A 16,288-nucleotide genomic window follows, 5' to 3' on the forward strand; every position below is an offset into this window, starting at 1 on the left:
CCATTGAGTCAATTCCGACACATAGCAACTCTATGTACAACAGAATGAAATACTGCCCAGTCCTGCGTCATCCTCACTATCATTGCTATGCTTAAGCCCATTGTTGCAGCCACTGACTGTGTCAATCCATCTCGTTGACCGTCTTTCTCTTTTTCACTGACCCTCTACTTTACCAAGCATGATGTCCTTCTCCAGGGACTAGTCCCTTCTGATAACATGTCCAAAATATGTAAGATAAAGTCTCGTCATCCTCGCTACTAAGGAAAATGCTAGCTGTACTTCTCCCAAGACAGACTTTGTTCTTTCTTCTTGCAGTCTGTGGTATATTCAATATTCTTTGCCAGCACCATAATTCAAAGGCATCAATTCTTCTTACGTCTTCCTTATTCATTGTCCAGCTTTCACATGCATATGAGGCGATTGAAAAACACCATGGCTTGGGTCAGGCACACCTTAGTCCTTAAAGTCACATCTTTGCTTTTTAATACTTTAAAGAGGTCTTTTGCACAGATTTCTCCAATGCAATGTGTTGTTTGATTTCTTGACTGCTGCTTCCATGGGCGTTGATTGTGGATCCAAGTAAAATGAAATCCTTGACAACTTCAATATTTTCTCCTTTTATTATGATACTGCTTTTTGGTCTTTCAAGTATAGACCTCAAAAACATTTTGTCAGGCAATTCTGCCATGTCACTTCAAAATGAGTATGAGAATGAGGAAACCCATGATAAAGTTTGTCCTCTTTGATTAATTGCCAAAAAGAAGTATAAATCAATCACTTGTGATTATGATGTAGGTAATTTTTTCATCTCCTCTCAGTGTATAGTTTTGGCCTCCTTGATCATTTTGCAATTAGAGAAAACTGCTAAAATTTCTCACTGTGATTATATTTTTACCAATTTCTTATTTCTTCTCTAAGTTTTATGTCTCTTTTTGTTATGTTATTGGGATATAATTTTCCATATTTACTTACTCATTATTGTGTAACGTAACCCTTAATAATATAAATTTGTCTTCTATGTTCTTTTTATTATCTTTTGCCTTGAATTCTACTCTAATATCAATATTGTGGTTCCTATTTTATATTTTCTTTTATTTGTCTGATATTATCTTTACTCATCTTATTTTTTCATGTTATTTTTATACATATGTTTTTACAAATAATTATTTTTTATTATTTGTGTTCCTTGCATACTAGCATATATTTGTTGTTTTTTCACCCTGTCTGTTTTGATTCAATATAAAGTCCTGTCTTTTAATATGGAATTTTAATACATATGCATTAAATTTAATGTATATGCATATGGATTCACAATTGGCATCTAGTACCTCATTTCCGTTATCTTTATTTCATACTTTTTTAAAAAATGATTCCTTGTTTCTGGTCTTTTAATATATGTACTATATTTTATTTGCCCTTATCCTCTCGTGTTTTTTGAAAGATATACAGTGCACTTGTAATTATTCCCTTGGCTACCTTTATGTATTTAAAGGCATTCAGTACTCCCAAACCATTTTAATGGCACAGCACACATAGGAAATCTAAATGCTTTTATGCACCCTATAAAAGTTGGATAAGGTTGATCTAGGCTGAAGGCTACCACCCTTGAGTGGATTTCTGGTGTGTCATGAACTATTGATTCCCTTGGCCCTTCTGGAGACCAGGTATTCAGATAGGGTGTAGCCAGGTATATCAATCTCAAGACATAGTCAGGTCTGACTGAGATATAGTGAATGTATACTGCAACTAATTACACACCAAGGCACATGCATGCACACACACGCACGAGGCAAAATTCCAGTAAATAATACCTGTCCTTACTATGTGTGATGCACTTAAATGTACTCTCTTCCATTTTATACAATTTAATTTTTTAATATCAGTGACAACCCAGTGAACTGATTTCTTAGCCCACAAATGCAGGAATTCTCAAACTTGTCTGCATGTTAGAATCATCTGAGGAGCTCTAAAAAGTACTTACGACTGGGTTCCACATCATGACATTCTAATTGGACTAACACCGGGGTTAGTAAACTATAGCCTACGGACTCAACCCAGCCTACTGCCTGGTTTTAAACAGCTTGCTAGTTACAAATGGATTTTACATTTTTAAATGTTTTTAAAAATCTAAAAGAAGAATAATATTTTAAAGATGTGAAAATCACATGCTTTCAAATTTTAGTGTCCATAATGAAGTATTATAGGAACACAGCCATACTCATTCACTTATGCCTTGGTTTATATACTGTCTACAGCTTCTTTTGCACTATAATAACAGATTATTTGCAATAGAGACCGTACAGCCCCACAAACCTTAAAATGTTTACTCTCTGTCCCTTTACAGAGTTTACCAACGCTTGCATGGATGGATCACAACCTCAGTTTTAGACTGAGAATTTTTAAGCTAAATTCCAGTGGTGTTCCATCTTAATTTCCCAGGGCTGTCATAATAAACTACCACAAAGCGGGTGGCTTTAAGGAAGAGAAATTTATTTTCTCACAGTTCTGAAGACTGAAAGTCCAAAGCTGGGTTTTGGCTATGTCTGTTCCTTCTGGGGGCTTTGAGAGAAGAACTACTCCATGCCTGTCTCCAAGTTTTGGTAGCTGCTGGTAATCCTTTGCATTCCTTTGCTGCTTATAGATGCATCTACCTCAGTTGTCACATGGCATCTGTCTTCCCCCTCAGTGTGACTCCCTGTTTATAAGAAACCACTCAGAAGGGATTAGGATTCACCCTACTCCTGTATGACATCATTAACTTAATGGATAACATCTGGAAAAAAACCACTCTAATTCCCCAAACAAGGGTACATTCACAGGTTCGGGGGTTAGGACTTCAAAATACCTATTTAGGGGCACAATTCATAACAGCTTCCTGGAGGCTGCTCCGGAGTGGTAGTGGACTCAGGGTGATAGGCTCCAGACCTATAACCCATGCTTTCACCAGAGCCACTCCATTTTCGTCTCTTTTACAGATTGATGTGCTTACCCTTAGAATGTTCATACAGTTACATCAAATTTGGGAAAGAGGGGGTCCCTAAGTCAAAACCACGAGAAATACCAACATTTAAGATTGCAAAAGGCAAGTGTCCCTTCTCACAAAAATGAGGCTTAAAACAAATTCAATTGTCTTCTGAAGCTGTTCAAGCCCGGGGGAAGAGTAATATAAGAACCCTAGAAAAAGTAAGCATAAGTCTCAAAAACCAGGAAAATGAAATGTGTATGTGTTAATCTGGTCTCGAACAGTGATTCTCACTGCTAGTATTACATTAAGATTCAATGCCTGTGTACCACAGAAGATTATAATATTCAGTCAAAAGGGAGAACAACTGGTCTACTACCAAGATAGTACTGAGAAACTTCTGAGTTTCCACCGTTGCTATTTGTGGTTGTTCAACCAGAGACAGGAAATTTCAGTGGTCTGAGAACTTTGAGATAAACTTTTTGTTTTAAATCAGAATAGTTTCCATTCTACCCTGCTTTCTTAAGCCTAAACTTAACGGGTGTAGAGATCTCAGCTAGATAAAGGCCAATATCCTAAAATAAAAACTGGCACACCTAAAGTAAGTAAAATCCATTTTGTTCTGAAGATTCTCCAGTAGGTAGGAGTAAAAGGATTAGAAGATACTTGCCTAGAAAAAGTGAAATTTCAGTGAACAAACTGTTACTCACCAGAAACATCCATCCTCCCATAATGTGGTTTTACACTACTAAAGATCAACCTAGGACTCTATGTTACATGGACCACACTCCCACACTCAGACTGTACACAAGGTGAATTACTATTTTTATGTCTTTTAATGAGCCCTGGTTTGCTTTCCCGTCTCACACTTCAGCCTTCTCCTATTGAGAATGTGGACTGAAAAACCCCTTCTTTTCTATGCTGAAGAATGCACAATGGCTGGAGTTAGGGACTTGCCTGAGAGCTATTTGCCCCATAATTGGATGAGAATTTACTCTTCTCTGAAAGAAACTTATTTGGTGCTATCAACATTTTTATTCTGCATAGATCATGGTAAAACCCATGGCCGTCAAGTCGATTCTGACTCATAGTGACCCTATAGGACAGAGTAAAAACTGTCCCATAGGGTTTCCAAGGAGCGCCTGGTGGATTTCAACTGCAGACTTTTGGTTAGCAGCCAAGCTCTTAACGACTGTACCATCATGGTAGAACATTGTGGATAGTTCTGCAGTCAAACTGATGTGAATTCAAAAGCCAGCTCAGTCACCAGCTGGGTGACCTTGGGTAAGTTAGTCAATGCTTCTGAGCTTTGATTTTCTCCTTTACAAGTAATAATTAATATATAATAATATGCCCTCAGAGAATTTTGTTTTGAAGACGGCAAAAGAGGATGCCTGGAACATAGGAAGTGCACACTAAATGTTAGCTATAAATATTATCTTAGACGCAAGTTTCCATGAGCTTGGAATTTTGAAGAACCTTAGAACACATATGTTCCATTGCTCTCATATTAAAGGTGAGAAAACTGAGGCCCAGATAAGTTCAGTGACTTTCTCAGATCTCCCAACCAGTTGGTAGCAAATCCAGGACTAGAACTCCAAATCTCCCTTTTGATAGTTCAGCCTTATCCTACTGAACAGTGGACAGAAAAATCCTATGTTTTCTATCTGTTGTTGTTGTCAGCCCCCAACTCATGGAGACCTCATGCACAATGGGACAAAATGTTGCCCAGTCCTGCACCATCCCCATGATCAATTGTGATGGGATGGGACTTCTATTGGTTGATTTTTGGAAGTAGATTGCCAGGCTTTTCTTCCTAGTCCATTTTAGTCTAGAAGCTTCACTGAAACCTGTTCAGCATCAGATTAAGCTTCCACTGACAGACAGGTAGTGGTTGCACATAAGGTGCATTGGCTAGGAATCAAACTCAGATCTCCCACATGGAAAGTGAGAATTCTACCACTAAACCACCAATGTCCCTCCATTGGTCTAGGCTGAAGAATCCACGAAGACTGGGATTATGGACTGATTTTTCTCTCTGTCCATCCTACCTTAGTCATAGTTTGGGACAACAAAGATCACCAATACTGAGTAGTGCAGAGTCATAAAGAACATGTTTCCTGAAGGGAGTTATTGTCCTCTTAGGCCACAGCAGCTTCAAGGCAGGCTCCGTGAAAAACTGTTCTCCACCAAGATAGAAAGGCAAAAGTATGACCACCTAGCTGCATGGGAACTGCCAAACCATTGCCACTCTGTAGGTGAGAACAAACTGGGCCATTGGCATTGGCCATCTGCCATCAATTGCATCAATTCATGCTCTTCTTTGAGAGCTATCAACTGGAGAGTTGAAAAAAAAAAGAAAAAACAAAGTATCGAGGGTACTCAAAATGCTAATCCCAAATGTTATCACACAAAGCAGTTTATCTTTTAGGAAATTCAATTTTTCTCAATTGTAATTGGCTGCTTTGGCTTAATGAAATCCTTCCAAAAAAGAGATAAGAATGATAACAGAAGGTATGGGCATCTGACTACAAAATCACAACCTGACCCCTACCACACTTGTCAATCCTTTGGACAAAAAGCAAAACTGAGTATTTCCCTTTAAAAAAAATTGCTTCCTGGTAATAGCTTTCTCCAAACATCATTTGGCACAAGCAAGATCCCCATTTATACGTTTGTTCTATATAAGACAATAAGATGTGGGATAAAAAGCATAGAGTTGGAAGTCAGCTGATATGAGTTTTTGTCCTAAATTTACCACAAATTACTGTATAGAACTGTAAATAAATTGGTCAGTTTTCATGGTCATCACAATGTGAAAATACACAGCACTTAGAAAAATTTAGTCTTCCACCTTGGAAACTATTCAAGGCATTTTATATAACGGGTATACCCTTGTTAAGAGTTTGCTTTTGCCAACCTAGATACCCATCAACCGAAGAATGGATAAACTATGGTACATACACACAATAGAGTATTATGCAACAATAAAGAACAATGATGGATCTGTGAAGCATCTCATAACATGGATGAAACTGGAGGACATTATGCTGAGGGAAATAAGTCAATCACAAAAGGACAAATACTGTATGAGACCTCTACTGTAAAAACTCATGAAAAAGTTTACATACAGAAAGAAACGATCTTTGTTGGTTATGAGGGATGGGAGGGGTGGGGGAGAACTAAATAGACAACAGATAAGTGGTAACTTTGGTGAAGGGTAAGACAGTACACAATAGTGGGGAAGCCAGCACAACCTGTACAAGGAACGGTCATGGATGCTCCATAGACACATCCAAACTCCCTGAGGGATTGAATTGCTGGGTGGAGGGCTGTGGGGACCATGGTCTCAGGGAAAGTCTAGTTCAATTGGCATAACACAGTTTATGAAGAAAATATTCTGCATTCTGCCTTGGTGAGTAGCATCTGGATCTTAAAATCCTGTGAGCAGACATCTAAGATACTCCACTGGTCTCACCCCTTCATGAGCAAGGGAGAATGAAGAAAACAAGATACAAGGAAAAGATTAGTCCAAAGGCCTAATAGACCACAACTACCACAGCCTCCACCAGACTGAGTCCCGTACAACTAGATGGTGCCTGGCTACCACCACTGACTGCTTTGACAGGGATCACAGCAGAGGGTCCTGGACATAGCTGGAGAGAAATGTAGAACAAAATTGTAACTCACAAAAAAAGACCAGACTTACTGGCCTGACAGAGACTGGAGAAACCCTGAGAGTATGGCCCCCAGACACCCTTTTAGCTCAGTAATGAAGTCACTCTGGAAATACACCTTTTAGCCAAAGATTAGACAGGTATATAGGACAAAATGAGACTAATGGGGCACACCAGCCCAGGGGCAAGGACTAGAAGGCAGGAGGGGACAGGAAAGCTGGTAATAGAGAACCCAAGGTTGAGAAGGAACAGTGTTGACATGTCATGGGGTTAACCATTGTCATAAAACAATATGTGTACTAACTGTTTAATGAGAAACTATTTATTCTGTAAACCTTCATCTAAAGTACAATTTTAAAAAAATCGTAATTCAAATGCAAGAAAAAAAAAAAAAGAAGAGAGTTTGCTCTTACAAGATAAGCCTTCTCCTATCCTATCTACTGAAAATTAGGAGGGAACCTAAACCAAGTTCAGCAACGGCAAGAGCTAACTTTATCACAACTTGTCAGGAGTGTAGCTATTGGAAGCTTTGGCATAAAGCAAAACTTCAAGGTATTTTTCCAACATCTCATTTTACTTTTATTCTTTCTAATAGCATTTCATGTTAGAAATTCCAACTGTTTGGGAAAGTGGTGTAGTTAAGTGAATGGAGTGTAGAGCAGAGAGGTAGAAGATTGGAGTTCTAATCCCTACTCTATCCTTAATGTGTTATGGGCCAAGAAGTCTTTCCACCTCACTGGCACAATGAGAACAGTGGTAGGAGCCCTGTCATGACCCCTCCTCCAACACATAGACATCGTTCACGGGATAGAGGAGTTTTCGTTGAGCAACTGAGAGGTCGGAGCAAGGAGGATAAAAGATGATAGAGGTGAAATATTTTCAAACACTTCAGATGCTGTGTAAGTGTAAGCTGTGAGAAGACATTACCATGCAACTTTGGAAGATTTAATTTTTAGGTGGTATATCAATTCATTCAACCTTCCCCAAACCTAAATTTGTATGATTCTGTTCACATCTCAGCTTCACCCCTTCTGGCCTCTGATAAAATTTAACTGATTGAAGATTATTCCCTTCTCTGAGTCTCTCTCGAGGTATCAGCATAGCAAAACCTTTACGGGACTTTTTGTTAGGCCACTCTAATCCAGCAGTGCCTCCCCCATAGACCACCCTTTTACAGTTAGTGCTTCTACAATTACAGCTTTTACAGTCACAATTAACCTTGTTAACAATCAACTCACAGCTGAATCATATAATACTATCAACATCTTCCCCCACCCTCTCTTCCCTGGACCCGTCAGGAAAAGAGGAATCTCTTCAGTGGGGATCCTCCTTGTCCCCCTCATTTTGAGTGTAAGCACACCTCTGAAAACGTGTAAGCCAGCCACTTCATGCCTCTGTCTCCCCCCATTTTAGATAGTCGATCTTTAAATTGCCTGTTACGATCAAACCAGTACTCTGAGGAGACAAGCATGTTCCTTGGTGAAGAATCTTCAGTTCCAGTTAGACCTTTAAGCATATGTCTGCTTCCATAAGCAAAGTGCAGTCCAGAGCAAGCCATCAAACTGCAGCAATTTACACCAACTCACAAAGTCAAACTTCTATCTCCTCACTCAGTCAGGTTCTGGTCAGCTCATCCCTAGCCATCCAAGCTAGGTCACAAAGGGTACCAGCTGTAGGCTCGGGAGTTCACGCACACCTCCCAGGACTTCAGACAATCCAACCACGTCTCTCTCTCTCTCTCATCCCTAATCCCCATGGTCTAGGTCAATGGTGCCAATGGAATGTGCCCAAACTCAGCCCATCTCGTCATTGTCGCACTTTTCCACTCACTAAGCAGACCCAGGTGGTAACCACAAACGAACATACCAGGCTATCTACTTGGCTCCCTTTAACTTCCAGCCTAGAAGGAGTTTTTTGTTTTTTTTTTTTTGTTTTTTTTTTTTTTGATGAGCACTGACATTTCCTGCCTCAATGCATTCAATAGCAAACTGATTGCTTGAAATTTAAAAAGAAAAAGTCATTTTTTTTTTCTGCAGGTCCTTCCTTCAAATGCAAATTTCCTGTTCTCTTAGTTCTGGGTGGTTCTGCATGTCTTTTTAAATGCAGATTTTCTAAGTGAAGTATTCTGAGTGGGGCCCCAGCACAGGGCTACCTATTCAAAGGAACAACCTGTATTTCCCTCAGGCAAATCCTAGTTCCCCTTTTAGCATATCCAATCAAGTATTGGCTGAAGGCAGAGTTACACACTCTCTGTAATCTATAATACCTAATATTCATTTCTACCATACATTTAGGTTTGTTTTATAACACTAGGTAGGAGAAACATTCAATATCCAGAGTGCATTCAGATAAACACATAAACCCTTTTTAAACATTCCAGTTTTTTATTCTCCACACCTTAACTATCTTCCCATTTATAGGTATATGGCCATGGACTTCTGGCTGGGTTGAACCAGAAGATGCTGGCCCCCTATCAATTATCCAGTTTAACTGGCCTGGCCCTTTCCCTGAGCTACTCCAGATGTGGCTTTTCTTCCATCAGCTGCAGAACAACATTTCTTATTTTCCTTTCAGCCATTACTGGTAACAACAACAAAAGTAACCATCCAAGAAGTTTCACTTCCTGTGCACCTTTGTTCTTTCTCTTACAAAGTGCCATACTTCATGAGTCTGGAGACATTGCAACAAATCTTGCTCCTGACACCAACTGTAAAAACAGCATGGCGGAGTCATTTGACTTCCTCTAACTTCACAAGGAGGAAGGAGAATCAAAATCAACAGCACAAGGCTGATTCCTATAAGGCAGATATCAAACATACCTCCTCTCTCCTCCGTCTTTAACAATTCTGGTACCAACTATTCCTACCTCAGCACTCTCTACTTCACTGCTGGGTTCAATAATTCATTGCAATGGCCACACAGAACTCACAGACCATACCCACAGTTATGAGGTGTGGTCATTCAGGTTGTGTGTCAACTTGGCTGGGCCATGATTCTCAGTGGTTTGGCAGTTATGATGTAGTTTGGCAGTCATATAATGATGTAATCACCTCCATGATGAGATCTCATATAATATGATCACATCCGTGATGGGGTCTTCTGTGCATAAACTATCAGATGAAAGGGAGTTTCCTTGGGGGTGTGGCCTGCATCCAATGTACACTTTCTGGCAAGACTCGTGGGCTTTTGCTTGCTCTGGACCCTGCAGCTGGCTCCTGTTCATCTGACTTCCAGTTCTTGAGACTTGAGCTAGCAGTTGACCTGCCAATCTTGGGTTCATCAGCCCCTCCAGCTACAAGAGTCAGGAGAAGCCTCCAACCTGACCCATGAACTTGGGATTTTCCAGCCTCTACAACTGCATGAGCCTTTTCCTTAATATAAATCTCTCTATATGTATGTATATATAGAGAGAGACATTTCACTGCTTTTGCTTCTCTAGAGAACCCAGACTAAGACATTTTGTACCGAGAGTGGTTCTAGAGAAACAAAATTGTAAGGATAAGTTTTCTAAATTGGTTCTCAAGTCTGGTTAGTCTTAAAAATGCTGATGACTCTGCTTCCGGTAGTAAAGAGGGCATTGCTAATCCATGGCATAAGGTGGCAATAGAAATACACAAAATATCACCACCAATAGATCAGGTATCGGTGAGAGGTGAGGATCTGGGTAATCACATGTCCTACTTTAGCTAGACAAAGTGGTGAAAGAAAGAGATGAGCTCAGGGCTTCAGAGTTACATAAATGACCTCAAATTTTCCACTTGTGCCTTGGAAAAAAGCTGTATCTCTTATAGTAACAGAGCTGGTATTGCTGAAAACCAAGCCCAAGGTCTTATCATAAGAATGGCTCAATTACAAAGCCAACTGAATTCCCAACCTTGAATGGTATCTGAAGTTAAAGTGAGGGCATTGAATGGAAAGAAATGGGATCCTGAAACTTGGGATGGGAACAATGGGCAGATAATCAAGAAGCTGGAGGCAGTGAAGTCCTAAATTCCATTGAGTCACTCCTGCCAACAAAACCAGGCCTCTCATTCCCATCTGAAGTGATAACTCTATCTTTCTCTGCTAAGCCACCCACTCCAGTAAAACCATTAGCCCCTCCACTCCTATCTGATGAAACTAATCCAGCTGTTTCTGAAGAGCCTTTGTCTGAGTCATTGCCTGGGGCATTGCCTGAGGCAGATGCCTTACAAGATAATGCTGAAAGTTCTCAAAAAACATCCCACCACCCATTTTTGCTTCTAGACCTATAACTAGACTTAAGTCCCAGAGAGCCCCAAAAGGTGAAGTACAAAGTGTGACCCAGGAGGGGGTACACTACACTCCAAAAGAACTGCTTTACTTTTCTAATATGTATAAACAGAAACCTGGGAAATATGTATAGGAATAGCTATTAAGGGTGTGGGATAATGGTGCAAGGAACATAAAGATGAATCAGTGTGAGTTTGTTGATATGGGTCCACTAAGCACAGATTCTTCATTCCATGTTTCAGCTCGAGAGGTTAGGAAAGGATCTAATAGTTTATTTGGTTGGGCAGCTAAAGCATGGATTACACAGTGGTCTACACTAAATCAAGTTGAAGAACCAGACCTGCCTTGATATACTGTAGAAGAAGGTATCCAAAGGCTTAGGGGAATTGGCATGTTAGAGTGGATTTATCAGATTAGACCCACAGACTCACGCATGGAGTGCCCAGAGGACACATCTTTTACGACAATGGTGAAGAACATATTTGTGAAGGGAGCCCCGGCATCCTTGAAGATTGCTGTGATTGCTATTTTATGTGAGTCAGACTTGACAGTGGGAACTGCTCTAACTGAATTGAGGCACCTAACTACAATGGAGATGATTGGACCCTGTGGCAGTAGGGGCCAAGTAGCAGCACTTGACAAAGACAATGTGGGTGTGGTTACTGCAATGGACAACGGAGTCAAAGCAGTAATCAGAATAGTCTGATTCATATGGAATTATGGCATTGGCTATTTAGACATGGTGTCCCTAGGAGTGAAATAGATGGGAAATCTGTGAAATATTTACTTGATCTGTACAAGCAAAAGAATTATAAGTCAAGTGAGCAACAGTCTAACTCAAATCACCAGAATAGAGAGTCACAGCCTCTCAATCATTTTCCAGACTTGAGTGAGTTTAAAGACCCACACCCCTTGAATGAAAGGGAGGCTGTGTCCCATTGAGAAAGGACCCCACTACACTGCTAAAAATTTATACTGCTAATCTTTCTCCCAGCTTTCCCTAAAGGGATCTACAGCCTTTTACAAGAGTGACTGTTCATTTGGGAAAAGGAAACAATCAGATTTTTCAGGGATTTTACTGGATACTGGCTCTGAACTGACACTAATTCCAAGAGACCCAAAACATCACTGTGGCCCACCAGTCAGAGTGAGGACATATGGAGGTCAGGTTATTAATAGAATCTTAGCTCATATCTGTCTCACAGTAGGTCCAGTGAGTCCCCAAACCCATCCTGTAGTGATTTCCCAAGTTCCAGAATGCATAATTGGAATAGATATACTCAGCAACTGGCAGAACTCCCACATTGGATCCCTGACAAGTGGAGTAAGGGCTATTATGGTAGGAACAGCCAAGTAGAAGTCATTAGAACTGTCCCTACCTAGCAAAATAGTAAACCAAAAGCAATACCACATTACTGGACGGATTGCAGAAATTGCAGAAACCACCATCAAGGACTTGAAGGATGCAGGGGTGGTGATCCCCACCACAGCCTCATTCAACTTGCCTATTTGGCCTGTTCAAAACACAGGTGGATCTTGGAGAACGACAGTGGATTATCTAAAACTTAACCAGGTGGTGACTCCAATTGCAGCTGCTGTTGCAGATGTAGTTTCACTACTTGAGCAAATTAATAAATCTCCTGGCACCTGCTATGCAGTTAATGGTCTGGCTAATGCCTTTTTATCCATACCTGTTTCGAAGGACCACCAAAAGCAGTTGGCCTTCAGCTGTCAAGGCCAGCAGTACACCTTTGGTGTCCTACCTCAGAGGTATACCAACTCTCCAGCCCTATGTCATAATTTAGTCCACAGGGAACTTGATCCCCTTTCTCTTCCACAGGATGCCACACTGGTCCATTACATTGATAACATTATGCTGATTGGACCTAGTAAGGAAAGGGTGTCAAAGACTCCATACTTTTTGGTAAAACATTTGCATGTTAGAGGGTAGGAAATTAACCCAACAAAAATTCAGGCACTTTCCACTTCAATGAAATTTCTAGGAGTCCTGTGGTGTGGGGCATGTCGAGATAGTTCTTCTAAAGTGAAAGATAAGTTATTGCATCTGGCACCTCCTACAACTAAAAAGGAGGCACAACGTTTGGTGGGCCTCTTTGGATTTTGAAGGCAACGTGCCCTCATTTGGGTGTGCTACTCCAGAATATTTATCAAGTGACTGGAAAAGCTGCTAGTTTTGAGTGAAGCCCAGAACAACAGCATGCTCTGTAGCAGGTTCAGGTTGCCATGCAAGTGGCTCTGCCACTTGGGCCATATGATCCAGCTGATCCAATGGTGCTTGAAGTGTCAATGGCAGATAAAGATGCTGTTTGGAGTCTTTGGCAGGCCCCTGTTGGTGAATCACAACAAAAAAACCTTAGGATTTTGGAGCAAAACCCTGCCATCCTCCACAGATAACTACCCTCTTTTTTCAGAAACAGTTTTTGGTTTGTTATTGGGCCTTAGTAGAGACTAAGCACTTAACCATGGGCCACTGAGTTACCATGTAGCCTGAGCTGCCCATCATGAACTGAGTGTAATCTGACCCACAGAGCCATAAAGTTGAACATGCACAGTAGCACTCCATCATTAAATGAAATTGTTATACACAAGATGGGGCCAGAGCAGGGCCTGAAGGCACAAGTAAGTTGCGTGAGGAAGTGGCCCAAATGCCCATGTTCTCCACTCCTGTCACTTTACTTGCCCTCTCCTAGTCTGTACCTATGGCCTCATAGGGTGTTCCTTATGACCATTTGACTGAGAAAGAGAAAACTCGTGCCTGGTTCACAGATAGTTCTTCACAATATGCAGACACCACTCAAAAGTGTACAGCGGCAGCACTACAGCCCCTTTCTGGCATCTCCCTGAAGGATAGTGGAGAAGAGAAATTCTCTCAATGGGCAGAACTTCAAGCAGTGGACCTGGTTGTACCATTATATACTGATGTGCAATTATACACTGATTCATGGACTGTGGCCAATGGTTGGCTGGATAGTCAGGGACTTGGAAGGAACATGATTGGAAAATTGGAGACAAGGAGATATGGGGAAGAGGTATGCAGATAGACCTCTCTGAATGGGACAAAGAAGTGAAGATATTTGTGTTTCACATCCAAACTCCCTGAGGGACCAAATTACTGGGCTGAGGGCTGTGGGGACCATGGTCTCGGAGAACATCTAGCTCAATTGGCATGACATGGTTTATAAAGAAAATGTTTTACATTCTACTTTGGTGAGTAGCATCTGGGGTCTTAAAAGCCTGTGAGCAGCCACCTAAGATATTCTACTAATATCACCTGTCTGGAGCAAGGGAGAATGAAGAAAACCAAAGACACAAGGGAAATATTAGTCCAAAGGACTAACGGACCACAAGTACTACAGCCTCCACTAGACTGAGTCCAGCAAACTAGATGGTGCGTAGCTACCACCACTGACTGCTCTGACAAGAATCACAATAGAGGCTCCTGGACAGAGCTGGAGAAAAATGTAGAACAAAATTCTAACTCACAAAAAAAAAAGGAGATTAGACCTACTGATCTGATACAGACTGGAGAAACCCTGAGAGTATTGCCCCGGACACCCTTTTAGTTCAGTAATGAAGTCACTCCTGAGGTTCACCCTTCAGCCAAAGATTGGATAGGCCCATAAAACAAAATGAGACTAAATGGGCACACCAGCCCAGGGGCTAGGATGAGAAGGCAGGAGGGGGCAGGAAAGCTGGTAATGGGAAGCCCAAGGTCGAGAAGGGGAGAACTGTTGACCTGTCAAGCGGTTGGGAACCATTCTCAAAAAAGAAAAAAAGATATTTATGTCTCATGTGAATATTTATATGTATGTATATAGACGCTTCATTGGTTTTGCTTCTCTAGAGAACCTAGCCTAAGACATGAGGTTTATTAGGGAAGTAACAGGTTACAATTCAGGTTCATGAGTGCTGAGGATACAGTTCTCCAATCAGGACAGCCTCTTCTCAACCATGTCTTCAAGTGGGTTTCTCTCTGGCCCTTGGTCCCTTGGCCCCCTGCCTAGCCTCTCCCCTGCTCAGGCAAGTGTTACAAAGCTCTTTTAACTCTGCCGATAAGTGCCCAGAGGCACCCCACTCCACCAGTAAGCCTCAGCCTGAAGGTGCTCAGCTCTAGCTCATCGGTCAGCGAACCTAGCTCCACCAAGTGCCCAGAGGCACCCTACTCTGCCAGCAAGGCCCCTGCCCTAAGGAGCTCAGGTTTCTTGCTCCACAGGCTGGGAAGCCTACCATGGCATCTCCTGTTGGTCTCCTGCCGGTCTCCTGCTGCCATTTCTCTGTTGCCTCTTCTTACCATTTTTGGTGTTACAGCTCTCTCTCTTGGTCTCCTGGTTCCAAGAGCTTCTCAGCACAGGGATCCCGGGTTCAGAGGATGTGCTGCACTCCTGGCTCTTCTTTCTTGGTGTAGTGAGATCCTCCCTCTCTGCCTCTAGGATGACCCACTTTAAGCCTAGAGGGATGGCAAAACTGACCAATCCCCTTGTTGTGGTTCCATATACCTTATTTGTACGGTCGCACCCTCAAAAGGGTGCCATGCACCATATTTACATTATTACCATCTCTACAATCCACTCGATAGTCCATAAGCACCTTATTTGCAAAGTCCCACAAAGTCTTTTGGTGGGAGTTACAGAGACTATGGTTAGAAGGGCCATATTAAGTAATTCACTGCATCACAGTAAGTCACCTTCTAAGCTAAAAGTATATTCTAAATTAAACATAACAATATTTAAATTGACCTTAATCTGTGAATGATGTAAACAGACTTTTTCAAAGCAGAATTTAGCTACAGAAGGCTAGGGGCCCTGTACACAAAGAAACACCAAGGGCAGAAGAAGAGAGATCCTACTCATGGCCTAGTCTCTGAGGGTTGAGGGAAACTATGTCAGTTGTTTAGTGGTTCTAAATTTGCTTGGATACTTTCTACCCAATTTACTCAACTGAAGATTCTACTGTAAAAAGCCCTGTTTAACATCCACTTATTCACAGAAATTTTACAACTTTATGTAGTTGACTATGCCTACAGACATCTACTGGCTGATTAGGGCCATAGGAGCCTGGGAGAGCCAGATAGACATGTGGGCTGTCTTTGTCAAGTATAGCATTTAGACAGCTTTGGTGGTTGTTGGGGGAAAGTACTGTAGAATCTTCATGTCCTTACCTTGAATTTTGAAAGTGATATAAGCACCCAAGGATGTATAAAGAGATATTTCTTTTGTTACTCCTATCAGGTAAGTGACTTTTTTTCAACTAGATGCAGGTTCATTTAAGGCTATTGGTAAAATTCTTTATATTGCACCATATGAATTTATGTGGGAATAATTAACAAGTTCTTTAAAATTTAACTAAATATTAGAAAATATAAAAGCTTATTTATGTA

General features: G+C 41.2%; 1 protein-coding gene across 3 annotated transcripts in view; it reads left to right on the plus strand.

Moving 5' to 3' along the window:
* The first annotated feature begins 16,006 nt into the window (after positions 1–16,006).
* Positions 16,007–16,288, plus strand: part of GYPA (glycophorin A (MNS blood group)) — a 35,999-nt gene continuing 35,717 nt past the window's right edge. For all 3 annotated transcript variants that reach the window (XR_002824503.1, XM_023733587.1, XM_023733586.1), the window contains exon 1: positions 16,007–16,139. Coding sequence is in view for 2 of the 3 variants with exons in the window: in XM_023733587.1 (XP_023589355.1) it covers positions 16,103–16,139 (37 nt within the window). In the remaining variant the exon portion in view is untranslated. The remainder of the gene's footprint in view (positions 16,140–16,288) is intronic.

Source organism: Trichechus manatus, unplaced genomic scaffold (assembly GCF_000243295.1).
Source record: "Trichechus manatus latirostris isolate Lorelei unplaced genomic scaffold, TriManLat1.0 scaffold00059, whole genome shotgun sequence".
NCBI classification, from domain to species: domain Eukaryota; kingdom Metazoa; phylum Chordata; class Mammalia; order Sirenia; family Trichechidae; genus Trichechus; species Trichechus manatus.